This window comes from Salmo salar, chromosome 05 (assembly GCF_965601325.2).
Source record: "Salmo salar chromosome 05, fSalSal1, whole genome shotgun sequence".
NCBI classification, from domain to species: Eukaryota; Metazoa; Chordata; class Actinopteri; order Salmoniformes; family Salmonidae; genus Salmo; species Salmo salar.
The window spans coordinates 19641563-19664278 of NC_138295.1; the positions used below are offsets into that span (position 1 = coordinate 19641563).

The following is a 22716-nucleotide window of genomic DNA, read 5'->3' on the forward strand; positions in this document are numbered from 1 at the left end:
GGATGTGTTATAGCAGTATGTCTTTGTTGGATGTGTTATAGCAGTATGTCTTTGTTGGAGGTGTTATAGCAGTATGTCTTTGTTGGAGTTGTTACAGCGACAGTATGTCATTATTGGAGCTGTTATAGCAGTATGTCATTGTTGGATGTGTTATAGCAGTATGTCTTTGTTGGAGGTGTTATAACATTATGTCTTTGTTGGAGGTCTTATAGCAGCATGTATTTGTTAGAGAATTATAGCAGTATGTCTTTGTTGGAGGTGTTAAAGCAGTATGTCTTTCTTGAAGGTGTTATAGCAGTATGTCTTTGTTGGAGGTGTTATAGCAGTATCTCGTTGTTTGATGTGTTATAGCAGTATGTCTTTGTTGGATGTGTTATAGCAGTATCTCGTTGTTGGATGTGTTATAGCAGTATGTCTTTGTTGGATGTGTTATAGCAGTATGTCTTTGTTGGAGGTGTTATAGCAGTATGTCTTTGTTGGATGTGTTATAGCAATATGTCTTTGTTGGAGGTGTTATAGCAGTATGTCTTTGTTGGAGTTGTTACAGCGACAGTATGTCATTATTGGAGCTGTTATAGCAGTATGTCTTTGTTGGATGTGTTATAGCAGTATGTCTTTGTTGGAGTTGTTACAGCGACAGTATGTCATTATTGGAGCTGTTATAGCAGTATGTCTTTGTTGGATGTGTTATAGCAGTATGTCTTTGTTGGAGGTGTTATAGCAGTACGTCTTTGTTGGAGGTGTTATAGCAGTATGTCTTTGTTGGAGGTGTTATAGCAGTATGTCTTTGTTGGAGGTGTTATAGCAGTACGTCTTTGTTGGAGGTGTTATAGCAGTATGTCTTTGTTGGAGGTGTTATAGCAGTATGTCTTTGTTGGAGGTGTTATAGCAGTATGTCTTTGTTTGAGGTGTTATATCAGTATGTCTTTGTTGGAGGTGTTATAGCAGCATGTATTGGTTATAGACTTATAGCAGTATGTCTTTCTTGAAGGTGTTATAGCAGTATGTCTTTGTTGGAGATGTTATTGCAGTATGTCTTTGTTGGAGGTGTTATAGCAGTATATCTTTGTTGGTGGTGTTATAGCAGTATGTCTTTGTTGGAGGTGTTACAGCAGTATGTATTTTTTGGAGGTGTTATAGCAACAGTATGTCATTATTGGAGGTGTTATAGCAGTATGTCTTTGTTGGAGGTCTTATAGCAGCATGTATTTGTTAGAGAGTTATAGCAGTATGTCTTTGTTGGAGGTGTTAAAGCAGTATGTCTTTCTTGAAGGTGTTATAGCAGTATGTATTTGTTGGATGTGTTATAGCAGTATGTCTTTGTTGGAGGTGTTATAGCAGTATCTCGTTGTTGGATGTGTTATAGCAGTATGTCTTTGTTGGAGTTGTTATAGCAGTATGTCTTTCTTGGAGGTGTTATAGCAGTATGTCATTGTGTGCGGTGTTAAAGCAGTATGTCTTTGTTGGATATGTTAAAGCAATATGTTGTTGGAGGTGTTATAGCAGTATGTCTTTATTGGAGGTGTTATAGCAGTATGTCTTTGTTGGAGGTTTTATATCAGCAGTGTGTCGTTCTTGGAGTTGTTATACCAGCTGAATGGCTTTGTTGGAGGTGTTATAGCAGTATGTCTTATTGGAGGTGTTATAGCAGTATGTCTTTGTTGGAGATTTATAGCAGTATGTCTTTGTTGGAGATTTATAGCAGTATGTCTTTGTTGGAGGTTTATAGCAGTATGTCTTTGTTGGAGGTTTTATAACAGCAGTGTGTCGTTCTTGGTGGTGTTATAGCAGCCTTATGGCTTTGTTGGAGGTGTTATAGCAGTATGTCTTTGTTGGAGGTGTTATAGCAGTCTGTCATTGTTGGAGGTGTTATAGCAGTATGTCTTTGTTGGAGGTGTTATAGCAGTATGTCTTTGTTGGAGGTGTTATAGCAGTACGTCTTTGTTGGAGCTGTTATAGCAGTATGTCTTTGTTGGAGGTGTTATAGCAGTATGTCTTTGTTGGAGTTGTTGTAGCAGTATGTCTTTGTTGGAGGTGTTATAGCAGTATGTCTTTGTTGGAGTTGTTGTAGCAGTATGTCTTTGTTGGAGGTGTTATAGCAGCAGTATGTAGTTGTTGGAGGTGTTATAACATTATGTCTTTGTTGTTTGTATGTTTTGACTCAGACATTCTTAGTAAATGTATTTTGTTGGATACTAGTCAATATTTAGCATTAAGTGCTAACTGTGTGCGTCATCTACAACCTTAAGCAATTAAAAGGGTGTGTGTGTGTGTGTCTGTGTGTGTGTGATCGGGCACAAGATAACTTTATCAAAGTAATGGCAAATGTAATAACTCTTGAGAGCATCATTTTTAGATATTGCCAGAGGGTTATTTCACAGGGTTTCCATCAAACCCAATTTCTACATCAAATCATTTCTGAGAAGACTTGATTGATTTTTTGCCAAAACATCTGTGTCTAGAGCCCAATATGTTCTTGTTTACTACTCAGCAAGGTTTTTGATTACTGTCTCAATTCTGAGGTGAAAGCTCAGTCAAAGCAGGTAGCCATGGATACTGAATCAGGATAGACAAAGTCAACTTTATTGTTCAGTGAATGGAAAGCAGACAGGACTCTAAGTTATATTTGTATGACCATACATTTATCTATATTTGGGTGGGGGTCAATTCATATTCAATACTCAATTCAGGAAGTATTTTTAATTTGAAATAAATCACTTCTCCAATTTGAATTGAAATAAATTGCTTCTCCAATTTAAATTGATGCCAACCCCGATTTATGTACAGTGCATTCGGAAAGTATTCAGACCATTTAACTTTTTCCACATTTTGTTACGTTATAGCCTTATTCTAAAATGGATTAAATACATTTTTTTCCTCATCAATCTACACACAACACCCTATAACGACAAAGTGAAAACAGATTTTTTTGAAATGTTTGCACATTTATTAACAATAAAAATTGAAATACCTTATTTACATAACTATTCAGACCCTTTGCTACGGGACTCAAAATTGAGCTCAAGTGCATCCTGTTTCCATTGACCATCCTTCCTATCTTTCTACAAATTGATTGGAGTCAACCTGTGGTAAATTCAATTGATTGGACATGATTTGAAAGGCACACACCTGTTTAAATAAGGTCCCACAGTTGACAGTGCATGTCAGAGCAAAACCAAGCCATGAGTTCGAAGGAATTGTCTGTAGAGCTCCGAGATAGGATTGTGTCGAAGCACAGATCTGGGAAAGGGTACCAAAACATTTCTGTAGCGTTGAAGGTCCCCAAGAACACAATAGAAGAAGTTTGGAACCCCTGAGACTCCTCATAGAGCTGGCCGCCTGGCCAAACTGAGAAATCGGGGGAGAAGGGCCTTGGTCAGGGAGGTGACCAAGAACCCTATGGTCACTCTGACAGAGCTCCAGAATTCCTTTGTAGAGATGGGAGAACATTCCAGAAGGACAACCATGTCTGCAGCACTCCACCAATCAGGCATTTATGGTTGTGTGGCCAGACGGAAGCCATTTCTCAGTAAAAGGAACATGACAGCCCGCTTGGAGTATTTCAAAAGGCACCTAAAGACTCTCAGACCATGAGAAACAAGATTCTCTGATCTGATTAATCCAAATATAGGTGTGCCAAGCTTGTACTGTCATACCCAATAAGACTCAAGGCTGTAATCGGTGCCAAATATGCTTTAACAAAGTACTGAGTAAAGGGTCTGAATACTTATGTAAATGTCATATTTAAGTTTTGTATTTTTTTTATACATTTGCAAAAATATCTAAAAATCTGTTTTTGATTTGTCATTATGGGGTATGTGTGTAGATTGATGAGGGGAAAAAACAATTTATCCATTTTGGAATAAGGCTGTAAAGTAACAAAATGTGGAAAAAGTCAAGGGGTTTAAAAACTTTCCGAATGCACTGAATATACCCTACCAAGTCAGCAGCTTCCATATATCTGTAGTGAACCTACAATGACAAAGAATCTCAGGACGTTAAAGTGTCTTCATATCACGTTCCCAAACGTTCTACAAAATTGGCGATCCTTACCCTCCTCCTACCTCTGTGTATCTGAGCTTTGACTCTGCACAATGACCCAGCTGCAAGATCAACAACTAGCACAATCTGTAGGTGTTGGTGGGGTTATGGGAGGTTATGGAAGTGTAGATGTTGTCATACAAACCCGCCCAGCAGGAGGTAACCTTTAGAGTCAGGTACTGCAGAGGAGGCGCTAAACGGGGACGGCGTCAGGCTGTGTGTCTCATTACGCCCAGATGCTGCAGAGGGGAGAGAGGTGGAGGAGAGGGAGGGAGGGAGGGAAGTGGCTGGGTCCTCTCTCCCGAACAGCTGTTGTCGTGTTAGAGGTGAGGAGCAGGATTATGGAAGGGCTCATCTCCCAGTGATTAGAAATAAGAAAAACAGATTGAGCGTGGCCACTACTGGCCCCTGTGGATCCATCACAGTTTCACCTCCCGCTTGTGTGTGTGTGTGTGTGTGTGTGTGTGTGTGTGTGTGTGTGTGTGTGTGTGTGTGTGTGTGTGTGTGTGTGTGTGTGTGTGTGTGTGTGTGTGTGTGTGTGTGTGTGTGTGTGTGTGTGTGTGTGTGATGGTGTGAAAGCAAGAAGATCTCACAGTCTCACTACAGTATTCAACGTTTGTTCAGGGTGGGATAAACATACATTTTTTACCGCTAAATTTAAGCATTAATTCCAATTGTGGGTTAAGGTTTGGGATAGGGTTAAAACAGAAATAACCTTATGGTTAAGTTTAGGCATTCATTGCAACTGGTTAAGGCAAGGGTTAAGTTTTGGGATAAAGTTAAAACATTTAAAAAATGTAATGACTGATCCTCTGAGCATGTTTAAATACTTCCTCTATCGCCATCCACAACACCAAGCCGCCAGCATACAAAATGGTAATAGGTGATCAAGTTGTCCCTGGTGGACGGTATTGAAGCCATCTCCATACGTCTTAGGGACCTGAACAAACATACAATACTGTGTACATGGTCTGACCTGGCTGGTGTGAGGATGTGTGTTTGCATGTGAACTGGCTTCCTTAGCCTACCTAGAATTAAATTGTGGCATCTCGCCCACACAATCACAAACACATGCAAACACCCTAACAGTGCTGCAGCTGACCTAAATATAACCAGATTAAGAAGTGCAGAGTTACAAAGAGATACTACCCCTGTACACTTTCACTCTATCATGTTGATATTACTTGAAAATTACTAATTTCAACAATTAATCAGCGTACATATTTTCCCAACTGGTCAAGGTACACATGCACTTGAACACACACACAACATTATTCCACCGGTTTGTGCCTGCAGTATTTACGCAGCGATGACTTACTCTCTGGATAGGTCCATTGGCCTGCGATTAGAGAAAGTGTCAGAAGCATTGGTCTCACATAAGTGCATCCTGAGGACAAGCTAGCTGGACCAATTACATGGAGAGTGAGTGGGGGTCTTTGTCTTCTTTGAGGGTTTGAATCACTCCAATTTAACCACGCCACCCGAGCCCCACTTAAATGGAAAGGCCATCTTCACAAATGGGCTATTCCCAGAAGCATGTGGTTTTGAATGTTGATCACCGTAATCTTTCTATTGATGCAAGGTAAAATGGTCTCCCGTTGTTGTCATTTAGACTCAATAGTATTCTAGTTCTTTGAATGAAGTTGGGTTATGGGCAAAATGTCAGTACTGGGATTCATATTAACCAGCACCAGTCATTTTGAGCATATTGCATTATTTAGATATAAACTTTGTGTTATTGCCAGGCATACTGTAAGGCTTAATGATCGTTAAAGGGCATGCATAGTATCGTGGTAGCATTAAACTGAAACAATTCATAAAGAATGTAAAGTATTGTAAGTAGATATTTTTTGACGCGTAAATTGGTTAACTTAAACCGTTTTTCGTATCTGAATTCTGTTTTAAGTAGCATACTTTTTTGTTTATAAGTAAGTGCATTTTCCAAATTAATTTCTCATTTTTTTTTCAATTAATTCTCACATTTTTGAGAAATTTTGCATGGAATGTGATGCGTTCCATTATGTGAGTGGTAAGACGTATCTGTCCTCTTATAGGTGCAGTATCGGGCGCTGATCAAGAGATGGGGGCCAGCCAAAAAAGACTGCCTTAAGACACAATACTTTTTTCTTCAAATTTTCAAAAAGATTGAGTGCACTCGCTTTTTCTCTGCTGCAGTTCAAAGGATCTTTTCCTTTCCATCATTTGCCTGTGGTCGTGAACTGCTTTTATCGCTTGATGTCTGTCAAATAGAAACTTGGTACAAGTCTCCTTTGTGGAGTAACGAAAGAAGGAGAAAAACTCTGACAAAAGTTATTGATAACTCAAAATAATGACTGGAACTTTTGTCTTTTTGGAGGACAAGACTGGCAGTTGAGTCATCCTCCCTAAGATTTCCCTTCTCTTCTTTTTTAAATATTTTTGGAGCGGAACTCATTCTCTGTGGATACTGCGGCCTTCTTCATACGGATCAATATCTAATGGATCCATTACGTTATAACTGGATTATTTTTTGGGCTGTCTTTTTGCGGTCACTGTGCTATCTCCTTCTTTGTCTTATTTGGACTGGTTCCACTACATGTGTTGAGGTGGGGTGGGGGGGCAAACCATCCTACCAGCCCCACTCCTCTCTGCCCCGTCAATCTTACCCCTGGTGACTGTCTGTCTGTTCATCGACTGTGATTGACAGTCAGAGTAATCAGGACAGGGTTTGGCAGGTAGGTCCCATCCCTCTTCTCTTCTCCTGGCTGGCTAACCCTTCCCCTTCCCTGACCCCTCCTAAAACCTACTCCCATAAGCAGATAGAGAGGGACAGATTGCTTTGGATCACCCAATAAGGTTAGTTAACACCTGACAGTGAACACCAGTGAACACTCCTCCTCTCCTCCCACTCCTCATCACCTCCCCCTCCTCATCACCTCTTCCTCCTCTCCTCCCACTCCTCCTCACCTCCCCCTCCTCCTCACCTCCCCCTCTCCTCTCCTCTCCATTCTCCTCTCCTCCCCCTCCTCCTCACCTCCCCCTCCTCCTTTCCTCCTCTCCTCCTCTCCTCCCCCTCCTCCTCCTCCTCTCCTCTCCCTCCTCCTCTAATCCCCCTCCTCCTCACCTCCCCTCCTCCTCCTCTCCCTCTTCCTCTAATCCCCTTCCTCCCCACCTCCCTTCCTTCCCCACCTCCCTGTCCTCTCCCTCCTCCTCTCCTCCTCTCCTCTCCCTCCTCCTCTAATCCCCCTCCTCCACCCTCCTCACCTCCTGCAAGTGAAACATTATAATCTCAAAGAGGAGGAGACACATTTCAACCAAATCAACTCCCTTTTTTTCTAGTTTCTTTCTGCCAAGTCTCTCCTTTCAAAGCACCTCTCCTAAGTGAGAAGCAGTGAAAGTGAAAATTGTTTTGAAATGAGAACATTATTGTGACTGAGACCTTGGTCGGGCTGGCAGACTGCATTCACACACCCAAATGGAGAGCAGCTCCATGATGGGGAAAAAATGTATAAAATCCAAAATTCAGTAATTAGATTGTCTGGCTATACCGAAACTCACTTGCACAGACACAGTGGGCCAGTGCAGCTTTATCTAACATGCTGACACCAGGCCTTCTGTACCATTAGACAGAACCAGCTCATGTAATCATGAAATAAAACATATACAGAAGGAAAGTCAACTGAAGACTGGTTCAAAAGAATAATCATACATGGAAAGCAGCTTCTTAGTTCTCCATGTTGCACCTCTTTCGACCAGAAATGTGTATTTATGTAACTATTGTAAACAGTATTTATTATAGTATATGGTGTGTTTATGGGACATGGGGTAATGGTGTAAAGACACATTTGCTTTTAGGACATATTCATTAATATCTGATGATTTTCCTGTTTTTTGAATAGTTGATGGTCGAGTAATGCAATGACAATAACTGTAGTGGGAGCATCTAGCAGAACCTAGTCTCTTGTGTCTGTATGATAACTGGTGCTAGAGTCTGGTCAGTCCCTGTGAGTCTGGGCAGTCCATGTGGTGAGTCTGTGGGCAGTCCGTATGAAGTACAGTACCTGTGAATGTACTTTGTATTCAGATACTTTTATTATAATAAAGTAAAACGTCTGTCCTTGTTTCTGTTTTGTGTAATCTTGGGTGGCTAGTACCTCAGAAACAGACCTTTACGCAAACAGGCTGAATGTGCTTGTGTAGTATTAGGCTACTGTATGAACTCTTCTATACGACCATAATCATGAACATGATCAATGGAGGAAGCAGTGGGATGATGCTGGTAAGGATGATGTTTAGAAATCTGATATGACTTGCTCAGAACCCTGGGACTGAACACCTCCCTCTGCAACTGGATCCTGAACTTTCTGATTAGCCATCCCTAGGTGGTGAGGGTAGGTAACAACACATCTGCCACGCTGACCCTCAATATGGGGGCCCCTCAGGGGTGTGTGCTTAGTCCCCTCCTGTACCGCCTGTTCACCCACGACTGTCTGGCCATACACAATTCCAACACCATCATCAAGTTTGCTCTGAAATCACCAATTACTTAACATGTTCCTCTTACACCAGCACAGTCAGGAGGTTGATAATATTTGTCATGGCCACTCAGATCAAGTTCAACAGCTGCACCATTGAGAGAATCTTCACTGGCTGCATCACTGCTTGGTATGACAACTGCACCGCATCGGAAGGCGCTACAGAGGATGGTGCAGACGTCTCAGTACATCACTGGGGCCGAGCTCCCTGCCATCCAGGACCTCTATACCAGGTGGTATGCATATTGACACACACACACACACACACACACACACACACACACACACACACACACACACACACACACACACACACACACACACACAAAACGCTGCTGCTACTCTGTTTATTATCTATCCTCGTTGCCTAGCCACTTTTAACCCTACCTACGTGTGCATAGGTGACCCACAACCTGGATTTGGTCCTATGTAGCAAAATGTGAAATTGTGTTTTTTTACATTGAATAACATAGAGACTCAGAGCTAGAAAATGGCATATTATACACTACAGTTGAGGAACAATGGGAAAGTAATTCTGCTTTGAAAGTTGATGAACTTGAAACCCCATTTGAATGTTTTGGTACAGCTACTGGAGAACTCTTATTTGTCTACACCCATTCAGCATTATTCTCACCCTCTTAAGTCTTAGCCTCACCCATCTCTTTAAGGATCCACATGGGATGAGGCCATGTGCTGAACAGAGTGAGTAAGGTAGTAAACAACCAAAGATTTCAAGAGTAAAAGTGGTAAAAGTAGTAGCATACCATAAGGAAAAACTCCAGGTAAAAATAAACTTTATATAGTCTTTGACCTATATCCTAATCTGACTTTGGTGCAGAGCCTGTTGTTCTTCACATTACTATCTCTAGGTAAACGCACACTATATCAAATCTAAGTTTATTTGTCACATGTACAGGATACAGAAGGTGTAAACGTACAGTGAAATAGTAGCAATATCAAAAACAGAAATTGTCCAGAAAAAATATGTTTTATAAATACTTTATAACTTTTAGATGACCGCTTTCCCAGACACACTTGTCTAAATTGATGGGTCATGTGAAAGAAATGCTATAACCCCCAGCCACATCTAGCTAAGTGGATGGGTCACTACTGTCTAGACATGTCCATGAAATACAATAGATGTCCGTAATCACCCTCAGACACACCTGGCTAACTTGATGGGTCATGTAATCATCTGGCGAAGTGGAGTCTTTTGTTGAGACAATAAAATGGCATAATCCCAGCTCATACTACTACCATAAGAACAGATTGTCACAGCTGTAGTATGAATCTGCAGGTAGCTAAAGCTAACCAACAAGGTTACATTTTTGCTTACTAGCTAACATTAGGCTATAACTAGCAATGCAAATAGATTTCTGATACATATCATATTACTACACAGATCATACACGTAACGTTAGCTAGCGAGCCAGCAAGCTAATGTTTGCTAGCACCCCAAGGCTAGTGCGAGGAGTGGGAACAGGACGTACTAGACTGGGCTGACGCACTAGAGGCCTGGTGCGTGGTGCTGGCTTTAGAGGTGCCAGCCTAGAGACACGCACCTCAGGGCTAGTACGAGGAGCAGGAACTGGATACACCGGGCCATGGGTAAGCACTGGAGGTCTGGAGCGCACCTCCTGCACAACCCGTCCTGGCTGGATGGTAATAGCAGCCCTGCACGAGCAGAGTGCTGACGCAGGGCGAACTGGGCTGTGCAGAGGCCTGATGGTTGCCGTGCGTAGAGCAGGCGTAGGGTAGCCTGGGCCTAGGAGGCGCACCGGTGGCCAGATGCGCTGCACAGGCATCCTCCTTCCAGGCTGGATGCCCACTCTAGCATGACACTTGCGAGGGGCTGGGATCGCTCGCACCGGACTGTGCGTGCGCATGGGCGAGATTGTGCACACTTCCGCATACTCTGGCTCTCTCCACTCCATATGCTCCCCATAATAAGCATAATAAACTACCCGTGTGCCCCCCCCAAAACATTTCTTGGGGGTGCCTCTCGTGCTTCCCAATCGGCGAGTATAAAGCCTCATACCCGGCGCCGCTCCGCCTTGGCTGCCTCTATCTCCTCCGGTGGGTGACGGTATTCACCAGCCTGGTGCCATGGTCCAGCCCCATCCAGAATTTCCTCCCATGTCCATGATTCCTTGTAGTCCACATAGTTCCTCTGCTGCTCCTTCCCCCGCTGCTTGTTCCGTTGGTGGTGGGTAGTTCTGTAACGGGTGTCGTAATGATTGGACCAAGGTGCAGCGGGAATGTGTATACTCATCTTCTTTAATTGGTTAAAAGAAGGAAAAACAAAACAAAACACGTATACAAACACAACGAACAACACTAACAATACTGTCAGGTGCTCAGACACTAAACAAGGAGACAACTACCCACAATTCCCATTACAAACACACCCCTATACATAGGACCTTCAATCAGAGGCAACGAGGAACAGCTGCCTCCAATTGAAGGCCAATCCCAATTAACTAAACATAGAACTAAACAACATAGATCTAACATAGAAATACACTAACCTAGAACATAACCCAAAAACCCCGGAACACGCTAAAGAAACACCCCTCGACATAACACATAGCCCAACAAACCCCGAAACACTCTAAAAAAACACCCCCCTCTTACATAATAATATAACCCAACAAACCCTGAACCACATAAAACAAACACCCACTGCCACGTCCTGACCAAACTACAATAACAAATAACCCCTTTACTGGTCAGAATGTGACAGAGTCACATATTAGCTATTACTTCAACTACCTCGCACCCTAGCACATTGACTCGGTACTCCTTGTATTTAGCCTTGTTATAGTTATTTATTGTGTTACTATTGTCTATTTTTACTTGCAAATGTTCTTACTTTTTAACTCTGGATTGTTGGGAAAGGGCTCGTAAGTAAGCATTTCACAGTGAAGTCTACACCTGTTGTATATGTCACATGTGACAAATACAATTTGATTTGATTTTGATGACATGGTGTGTGTGTGTGTGTGTGTGTGTGTGTGTGTGTGTGTGTGTGTGTGTGTGTGTGTGTGTGTGTGTGTGTGTGTGTGTGTGTGTGTGTGTGTGTGTGTGGGGGGGTGTGTGTGTGTGTGTGTGTGGGGGGGGGTGTGTGTGTGTGTGCGTACGTATGTAAGAGACATTCCCTTGAGACTCACCTAAAAGCCAACACTGTCGTACCACTGCATATAATAGGTACAGGTAGGACAAGAACAGAATTGGCGAACCTGTCCAACTCTGTTTGGTTGAACTGGGGCAGTAACAGGAGTTAAGTGGATCAACACAGTCTATAATGAAAGGCCAGGCAGAAGTGTGCTGGGTCCCTCTCATTACAGCCATGGGTGATGACCAGCTCAATCTAGTGTACTGGTGGGTGGCTAAGTGCTCTGGTTAGAGCCTGTCACACACACACACACACACACACACACACACACACACACACACACACACACACACACACACACACTGACCTAGCACCACACTAGGGCTACAGTTCTGCTCTATCTCTAACAATGGTACATTCTGTGTGGTAATGATGGATAATAGGTACACACTGACCAAGACCATTCTGTTGCGCTAAACTGTACACTTCTATTTGTTTTGTTAGTTATAGTAATATAGTAACATAGGCCCTATACAGCACTACTTCAGTACATACTCTCCTTTTTGCATTCAGGACATTATAACTCAATGACTGCACAACCTTTCTCTGCAGTTTACCTTTGACACTATTCTGTCCATTTAACTTTGCTATATTATATTCATTTTAACACACTCTCCCCCATTAGCAACGCTGCAGTCCAAATCAGTCAAACTCACTCTCAGGTTTGACTTTCCCAAAATATTTGCATGTAAAGTAGTGCTTTATTTCTCTTGACGAACCAGGTCTACACCACTCGTATAAAACTTTATTTAACATGTTGCTCCTTCACGCACACGGTTGACCATCGACATACATTTACACCTTTACGCACAGAAGATTAACCATCAACATACATTTACACCTTCACGCACAGATGATTAACCATCAACATACATTTACACCTTCACGCACAGAAGATTAACCATCAACATATATTTACACCTTCACGCACAGAAGATTAACCATCAACATACATTTTACAATTGTTACTTTCTCACGTTTGTGGGGCTGGGTTGAAAATCTCTAAATGTCTTATTGGCTATGTTAGGCAGGGGAAACTACTGAGAGATTTGCAAATATCCATATCTAGAGTGTCCAAGGCTTCATTGACATTGACATTTCTATTGAGGTGGAAAAAAGCAGCATACAATTATTTTCTCCACTCCGCATTTTGCATTTCATTTAGCCCCAAATAACATGTCTTCAATGACAGTCTCCAACTCAGTGCTGGAGGGGGTTGAAGGGGTTGCGGGCAGTGGAGGGGGAGGGGGTTGGAGGCAGTGGAGAAAAGGGGGTGTGGGGTTGGAGGTAGGGGAAGGGGGAGAGGGAGGGGGTTGGAGGCTGTGGAGGGGGTTGGTGGGGGTCTGGGGAGGGGGTGTGGTGTGGTGTGGTGTTTGAGGCAGTGGAGGGAGAGGGAGGCGGTGGAAGGAGGCCATGGAGGGAAGGGGGTGTGGGGTTGTGAAAAACACAGTGGCACAGATATACTGCAACTCCATTCTCACTTTCTAATTCTGGCATTGGGCGGATGATGGCGATGACAAGATGAAAGACGTATTTTTTCTGTCCCTTTTCTTCCTCTGTTTTTCACACACACCTCTGAGGTTGTTGTTTTACCTTAGTGATTTAGAAGGAGAAGAGAAAAGTGTGTGTGTGTGTACAGTATTTATCAGCCTGGGACCCAGCAATTCATTTTTGTCCACTCTAATGGACATTGGTTTTAAGTCTATATCTTTGAGGCCATACACTGTTTTAAGTCCTGTTGTACCTATGAGAGTACATTGTGGGTTTTTCAGTGATAACACGTGTGGGATTGTTCTTATTTCTTATTTTTATTTATTGTGTGTTTTTGTTCTACCTAATGTTATTCATTAGTACTACTGATATTGATGTCTACTTTACTTCATGCTATTGTACTACTGATATTGATATCTATTTCATGTTAAAATACTACTGATATTGATATTTACTTTACTTTGTTATAGTACTACTGATATTGATATCTACTTTTCTTTATGTAATAGTACTACTGATCTTGATATCTACTTTACTTTATGTAATAGCACTACTGATATTGATATCTACTTTACTTTATGTAATAGTACTACTGATATTGATCACAGACAATGACGGTATAGCACTACTAGCCCTGATCACCGACAACGACGAGACAGTCAATAGGGAGGTCAGAGACCTGGCCGTGTGGTGCCAGGACAACAACCTTTCCCTCAATGTGATCAAGACAAAGGAGATGATTGTGGACTACAGGACTGAGCACGCCCCATTCTCATCGACGGGGCTGTAGTGGAGCAGGTTGAGAGCTTCAAATTCCTTGGTGTCCACATCACCAACAAACTAACATGGTCCAAGCACACCAAGACAGTTGTGAAGAGGGCACAACAAAACCTATTCCTCCTCAGAAGACTGAAAAGATTTGGCATGGGTCTTCAGATCCTCAAAAGGTTCTACAGCTGCACCATCGAGAGCATCCTGACTGGTTGCATCGCAGCCTGGTTTGGCAACTTCTCAGCCTCCGACCACAAGGCACTACAGAGGGTAGTGCATACGGCCCAGTACATCACTGGGGCCAAGCTTCCTGCCATCCAGGACCTCTATAGTCTGAGGAAAACCCTAAAAATGTTCAAAGACTCCAGGCACCCTAGTCATAGATTGCTCTCTCTGCTACCGCACGACAAGCAGTACCGGAGCGCCAAGTCTAGGTCCAAAAGGCTTCTAAACAGCTTCTATCCCCAAGCCATAAGACTCCTGAGCATCTAATCAAATGGCTACCCAGACTATTTGCAAAGACCCCCCCCCCCCCCCCCCCCCCCCTTTACGCCGATGCCACTCTCTGTTATTATCTGTGCATAGTCACTTTAATAACTCTACCTACATGTACACATCACCTCAATTACCTCGACTAATCGGTGACACATTGACTCTGTACCGGTACCCCCTGTATACAGTCTCGCTATTGTTATGTTACTGCTGCGTTTTAAATACTTGCTCCTTTCATTTCTTATTCTTATTTGTATTTTTAAACTGCATTGTTGGTTAAGGGCTTGTAAGTAAGCATTTTACTGTAAGGTCTACACCTGTTGTATTCAGAGCATTTGACTAATAAAATTGGATTTGAATTGATTTCATATCTAAATCATGGTACAGTACTAGTGCTATTGATATCTACTTTACTTTTTGTTATAATGTAGTACTACTGATATTGTTATCTACTTTATGTTATAGTAATACTGATATTGATATCTACTTTACTTTATGGTATAGTACTACTGATATTGATATCTACTTTACTTTTTGTTATAATGTAGTACTACTGATATTGATATCTACTTTACTTTATGGTATTGTACTACTGATATTGATATATACTTTACTTTATGGTATAGTACTACTGATATTGATATCTACTTCATGTTATAGTACTACTGATATTGATCACTGCATTTTGTTAATAAAGAGCTTGTAAGAAAGGCTTTCACTGTACTTATGCCTGTGACATTAAAACTTACAAATTTTAAAGCTTCACCTAGGTAACTTTCTCTTCCTTGTTTTTCAAAATGGCTGCCAAACACAATTAGCAAAATTGTATGATTATAATTTTTGTGAGTTTGATATTTACATTTCTTTTAGAAAGTAAATATCTCAGGAATAGTTTGGTGAGTCTCCAGAACAGTGCGATAATTTTTTCATGCTAAATAAGAGCAGGTAGCCTAGTGGTTAGAGCGTTGGGCCAGTAACCAAAAGGTTGCTGGATCACAATCCCTGAGCTGACAAGGTAAAAATCTGTCGTTCTGCCCCTGAACAAGGTAGGGAACCCACTGTTTCCCCGGGAGGCCGTCATTGTAAATACGAATTGGTTCTTAACTTCTATGGGCTAGCGTCCCACCTGCGGGACACAGCCAGTGAAATATCAGGGTGGCAAATTCAAAAACAACAAAATGTCATAATTCAACTTTCTCAAACATACAACTATTTCACACCATTTTAAAGATACACTTCTTCTTGATGTAACCACATTGTCCGATTTCAAAAAGGCTTTACAGCGAAAGCAAAACATTAGATTATGTTAGGAGAGTACATAGACAAAAATAATCACACAGCCATTTTCCAAGCAAGGACATGTGTCAATGAAACCAAAAACACAGCTAAATGAAGCACTAACCTTTGACGATCTTCATCAGATGACACTCATATGACATTATGTTACACAATACATGTATGTTTTGTTCGATAAAGTTCATATTTATATCCAAAAACAGCATTTTACATTGACGCGTGAAGTTCAGAAAATGTATTCCCACCAAAACGTCTGGTGAATGTGCACATCAATTTACAAAAACACTCATCATAAACGTTGACAAAATACATAACAATTATTTTAAGAATTATAGATAGACTACCCCTGGATGCAACCGCTGTGTCAGATTTTAAAATAGCTTTACGGAGAAAGCACATTTTTCAATATTCTGAGTACATAGCTCAGCCATCACGGTGAGCTATTCAGACACCCGCCGAGTTCGGGGCAACCTAAACTCAGAATTAGTATTAGAAATATTTTCTTACCTTTGCTGATCTTCATCAGAATGCACTCCCAGGACTGCTACTTCCACAAGAAATGTTGTTTTTGTTCGAAATAATCCATATTTATGTACAAATACCTCCGTTTTGTTCGTACGTACACTTATCCAAAGGCATAACGCGCGAGCGCGGAACGAGAGACGAAAAGTCAAAATGTTCCATTACCGTACTTAGCAGCATTTCAAACGCTGTTTAAAATCAATCTTTATGGTATTTTTAACGTAAAATTGCGATAATATTCCAACCGGACAATAGCATATTCATTCAAGAAGAAAAAGAAGGAGGGGCGCGCTCGCGGGACCGAGCATATCCAATCACTTTGTTGCCAGGCAGACCACTCAGTAACTGAGCTCCTATTATCTGCCCAGTGACAGGAAAATGCTCAAACCACTTTCTGAAGGCTTTAGACAGCCAGTGGAAGCGTTAGGAAGTGCAACGTCACCCCACAGACACTGTAGCTTCGATAGAGAATCAAAAGAAGAACTACAATTCTCAGACTTTCCACTTCCTGCTTGGAATTTTCTCAGGTTTTTGCCTGCCATATGAGTTTTGTTATATTCACAGACACCATTCAAACAGTTTTAGAAACTTTGCAGTGTTTTCTATCCAAATCTACTAATAATATGCATATTCTAGTTTCTGGGCCAGAGTAGTAACCTGTTTAAATTGGGTACGTTTTTCATCCGGCCGTGAAAATACTGCCCCCTAGCCCAGACAGGTTAACTGACTTGCCTAGTTAAATAATAGTTTAAAAAATGTGATTTTTTTTCACCACAAAAACGTTTTATTCTAAACTTTTTTTGTTGTTGCCTGGGTCTCAGGAGTGTGTGTGTGATGTGTGATGTGTTATGTTGTATGTCCCCTGTCTGTTTATGTCTTAATTAAATTTTTACTCATGGGCTTAATTATCGACATGATAAACAACACCGTTGGTCGGGGCTGCCAAATGCCCTTTCTTTCTTTCTTTCTTTCTTTCTTTCTTTCTTTCTTTCTTTCTTTCTTTCTTTCTTTCTTTCTTTCTTTCTTTCTTTCTTTCTTTCTTTCTTTCTTTTTCTTTCTTTCTTTCTTTCTTTCTTTCTTTCTTTCTTTCTTTCTTTCTTTCTTTCTTTCTTTCTTTCTTTCTTTCTTTTCTTTCTTTCTTTCTTTCTTTTCTTTCTTTCTTTCCAACTCTCTTGCTCTATATTCTACTACATAAACACACACCAGTGGTGGAAAAAAACACCCAATTGTCATACTTGAGTAAAAGTGAAGATACCTTAATAGAAAATGACTCAAGTAAAAGTGAGTCACCCAGTAAAATACAACTTGAGTAAAAGTCTAAAAGTATTTGGTTTTAAATATACTTAAGTATCAAAAGTAAATGTACAATCTTTTCAAATTACTTATATTAAGCAAACCAGAGGGCACCATTTTCTTGTTTTTAATTATTTTTATTTATGGATAGCCAGGGGCACACCAACACTCAGACATCATTTACAAACAAAGCAAGTGTCTTTAGTGAGTCCGCCAGATCAGAGGCAGGGAGGTTTTCTTGATAACTGTGTAAATTCCTGTCCTGCTAAGCATTCAACATGTAATGAGTACTTTTGGATGTCAGGGAAAATTTATGGAGTAAAAAGTACATTTATTTGCTTTAGGATTCTAGTGAAGTAAAAGCAAAAGTTGTCAAAAATATAAATAGTAAAGCACAGATACCCCCCAAAAACTACTTAAGTAGTACTTTACGTTTTTTTACTTATGTACTTTACACCACTGAAAATACCTCCCCAAGCCACTGATCACTCACACGCACACGCGCACACACACACACACATTCATGGATGCCAGGAGAAGACAGGCTTTCCCCCCGAAATTGTGTGTGTGGATCGGCAGACGGGGGAGGGGGTGCGGAGAAGTATTTCTGTCTGTAATATACCCCTTTTGTGGGGAAAAATAAATTCTGATTGGCTGGGCCTGGCTCCCCAGTGGGTTGGCCTGGCTCCCAAGTGGGTGGAGCTATGCTCTCCCAGGCCCACCCATGGCTGTGCCCGTTCACATGAAATCCATAGATTTAATGCATTTATTTCAATTGACTGATTTCCCTATATGAACTGTAACTCAGCAAAATCTTTGAAATTGTTGCATGTTGTGTTTATATTTTTGTTCATTGTAGTAGGCTAATGTTAACTAGCTGGCATGGCACAGTATTGCCCATAAAAGGAAGTTAGGCTAGTGAGCAAGTATTTTAGCCAGGTAGGCTAGGACAAAAATAAAAGTGTGTACTGTAGAATCAAAGACCCTTCGTCAACATGAAAGAGAGGAGGATGGCATTGGCTTTTCTCAACAAATAGGCTGACAAACACTCATACACAAACGCACACACACATTGGACTAAATAGTTTTTGGTATCTTGTAGTTGTCACTGCATTAGACTAAGCATAGGTGATTTGATGATGTTGAAATGTTGAAGTTGGAATGGTGCTGGAATAGTGGAGGCAGATCCTGTTTTCTTTGCAACGTGCGGTAATTCTCTGTGTTTCTAAATTAATAGTTGTTTAGTAGTCCGAAAATGTTGGAAACATTACCTTGCTTGACCATGCTCTATGTCATGTAACTGTTTGTTACATGCTATATGCTTTGTGGACTTCCTTGGACATTGGTTGCTCTCCCATTTTGTGGAATTTATTCTGCCACTTTGTCTTCTTATTGTCTCGGCCTCAGGCCTATACATCACATTGTCAAGGCATATGAACTAACAGGTTATAGTGCAAGCAATGCAACTATCACAACACATAGGTTGTAATATGGCTTTTATTTTGGTCTGGCCTGGCTTCCCCAGTGATTATACCCACGCACTGCTACTGTACGCATGCGCACACACACACACACACACACACACACACACACACACACACACACACACACACACACACACACACACACACACACACACACACACACACACACACACACACACACACACACACACACACACAAACAAGCTGGTCGCAGGCCAGACCTCAAAAACTGATTAGCAGTGGGATTCTGGGAGCTGAAAGGGGCTGGGGCCATGTTTTTTTATTAACACCCACAAACACATTTTGTGTGTGTGTGTGTGTGTGTGTGTGTGTGTGTGTGTGTGTGTGTGTGTGTGTGTGTGTGTGTGCACTCATGTGCATTTGCAGTGACTGTGTATGTGTGTCCGTCTGTCTGTCTTATTGTCACGCCTCATGAATTGGGTTAACACTAGAACCGCCTGACCTTTCAGCCTAAAAGTACCCGCTAGAGAACTTTGCCGGATGTCTTCTTTAACATGTGCATCAGATGCATATCAACCCGCAAGGTGCCGCAAACATAAGCACCAACACTTGATAAAAAGTGCCTAAACTATTATAAAGGATTAATTGCATTTAGATATATTTGTGGAAATATATCAATTAAAAAAAGAACAACAATAGTTATTTGTTTAGATAGAGTCAAGGATATATTTGGAATAGTTCTACAAAGTTCTAGAACAAACATAGGCCTATAGCCTATTTTAACTTTCCTAACAATAAAAACATTATAGTGGAATCCATTTGATCAACTTTATTTATAGATTTGATTAGTAATAGCGTTACAGTAATTAATCAAGTCCAGTTACAGCTTCTTTTGACTAAGTAGAAACCAAAAAGATAATAATAATATAACCAGCCAGGTGACAGGTGAAATGATTTGCTGTATTCCTAAACAAAAGCACCAGTGCATGAACAATTGTGAAGGATGAATTGCATAAAGAAATAGCATATTTTAATTTCATTATGTTACTAGTTAGGCAGAGCAATGCTGCCAGTCAAGGGGTCATGTGCTTAATGCATGGACAGCACTGATATTCTTGAAAAAAGTGACATTTGGAAATAGAGCTGCACCTTTTGAATTATGAGAGTTATTTGACAAAGGTAAGTGTAGTACAAACTGCAGAATATGCTCTTTTAGATACTATATAGAAATCACAATGTTTTACCAGCATGTGACTCTGAAGGAGGATTTGATAAAGTGATGATCCTTTCCCTGCATCTGTCAATTACAAGAATCACCCATCTTTTCATGTACAATTTGACAAAATGTACAAACTGATAGGCCTAATATTGTCACTCTTCAGATTATTGTCAATGTAATATTGTCTATGGGCCAACTCTTATTATGTGTGAAATTAGTTTAGGTGTGGTTTAGGTGTAGTTTTGATGGACCGGCTGTGCAGGCTGAATGGCGTTGTTTGTTTCCCGCTCATCAACATGGATAGAGTGAAGGATATATTTTTTCTCTCCAATTTCGGTCTTGTCTCATCGCTGCAACTCCCCAATGGGTTCGGGAGGCGAAGGCTGAGTCATGCGTCCTCTGAAACATAACCAGCCAAACCATGCTTCTTAACACACGCCTGCTCAAGCCGGAAGCCAGCCGCACAAATGTGTCAGAGTAAACACCATTCACCTGACGACCGAGGTCAGCCTGCAGGCGCCCGGCCCGCCACAAGGAGTCACTAGAACGCAGTGAGCCAAGTAAAGCCCCCCCACCCCTCCGGCCAAACCCTCCCCTAACCCTGGCCAATTGTGTGCCACGCTTTGGGACTCCGATCACGGCCGGTTGTGATGTGAATGGGAACGAACCAGGGTCTGTAATGACGCCTCTAGCACTGCGATGCACTCGTGAGCCCCAATGCATTATACTAAAGGCCTACTGCAACACATAGCTTGTTTTCATTTTCCTTACAATACATTTGATTAGTGATAGAGTTACAGTAAATAAAACAGTCCGGTAACAGTTTCTTTTTACAAAGTAAAATGTAAAATAGAATGGTATCAACCCCCAATGCGCGCGGTCAAGTCATTTGCTGTTGATCAATAGGCATAACACAGACTCACCATTAGACTATTGTCTTTCTAAATTAAATCAACCTCTTCACCCTCCTTATCATTCAGTTAGGTCTAATTTAAATTCAATTGTGAGGTAAGGTGCACAACTATCCCCCATTCATCCATTTGTCATTCATTCAGTGAGGAGAGAGAGACGCATTAGCGCCTGGCTGGGTACCAACGTCCTACAGCACAGTGTCTTGGCTGGTTAAATTGGGAATAGGTGTCAGAATTTTTTTGTGGCAAAAAGGCTCAGAATACTTTTCTGTTTGTGATTTCAAAAGTCTGACAAAAGAGCAGTGTAAAATACAAACATTTAGGAAAAGTCAGGCAAAGAGCAGGACATTTTTAAGGGCAGATTTTTTACATTTACAAAATCAAACTTCAGTGGCCGTTGGTCTATGGCGGTTCAGGTGTTAAGACTGAAGTAGCGCTGTGTAGCCATGGTTCTCTCTCTCTCTCCCCTCTTACTAACACTTCCCAGGAGCTGCTAGAAGGACAGATATGTTGTGTTTGTCTGTATTGTCAATGAACAATAGCAGTGCTCTAAAGCTGGTTTGACTCCCTCAAATCCATTTTGACGCACCAGCTGCTACATCAAGGCCAATGGACCTGAAGCACAGCTGTACTGTTCTCACACTCATTCTCTCTCTCTTTCTCCTTTTCTCTCTCTGCTCTCACACAGTGATTTGTGCTAATTTTGCCTTGGTTTAGTACCATGTGACTTCCCCAGCACCTCTGATTATTGCCTACTTAAAGTATTGCCAGGACTGCCATATAAAGCGTGTCCCTGTGTATGTAGTCCTCTAGAGCATATACGTAGGTTTATGTATGCCTGAGTACATGGGTCTCTATACATCTCTGTGAGGTCGAGTTGATTGATTGTTTAGTAACAGGTAGTACGGCTAGTTGCCTCTTGCCATCTGTCAGAGTTCACCAACAGACTGCAGTATGGTAGGCTGCAACTGAGACGCACACACATTACACACACACGTGTCGGAGGAAACACCATCCACCTGACAACCGAGGTCAGCCTGCAGGCGCCCGGCCCGCCACAAGGAGTTGCTAGATGAGCCAAGTAAAGCCCCCTCCGGCCAAACCCTCCCCTAACATATGCCAATTGTGTGCCGCCCTATGGGACTCCCGATCACTGCCGCTTGTGATACGGCCGGGAACGAACCAGGGTCTGTAGTGTGCCCGCTCGCGCACACACACACCCACACCCACACCCACACACACACACACACACACACACACACACACACACACACACACACACACACACACACACACACACACACACACACACACACACACACACACACACACACACACACACAGTAGTATATCCATCAGACCTTACTGTATATTTCCAGCAGTGACATCACATTGCACTTCCTATTTCACCTCTGAAGGCCCTGAATGGTAGGCCCCCCGCCTCATGCCCTTAATTAGGTGGCTAAGGACATGATTTGTAATAAAAAAAGCTGCTCCCAAATCCCATTAGCGGGGTGTTTAGTGTGTTGTGTGCCCGCTTCTCCTC

At 41.7% G+C, this 22716-nt stretch overlaps 1 protein-coding gene across 3 annotated transcripts in view; it reads left to right on the forward strand.

The window, feature by feature from the left end:
• LOC106604502 (protocadherin-1) overlaps positions 1–22716 on the forward strand; it is a 384701-nt gene that overhangs the window by 300357 nt on the left and 61628 nt on the right. The window contains exon 5 of one of the 3 annotated variants that reach the window (XM_014199170.3): positions 6096–7041. The exons of the other annotated variants lie outside the window; for them this stretch is intronic. Within the exon in view, the coding sequence (XP_014054645.1) occupies positions 6096–6151 (56 nt within the window). The 3' untranslated portion in view covers positions 6152–7041. Of the gene's footprint in view, positions 1–6095; positions 7042–22716 lie in introns of those variants that run through there. 3 annotated transcript variants of the gene reach the window in all.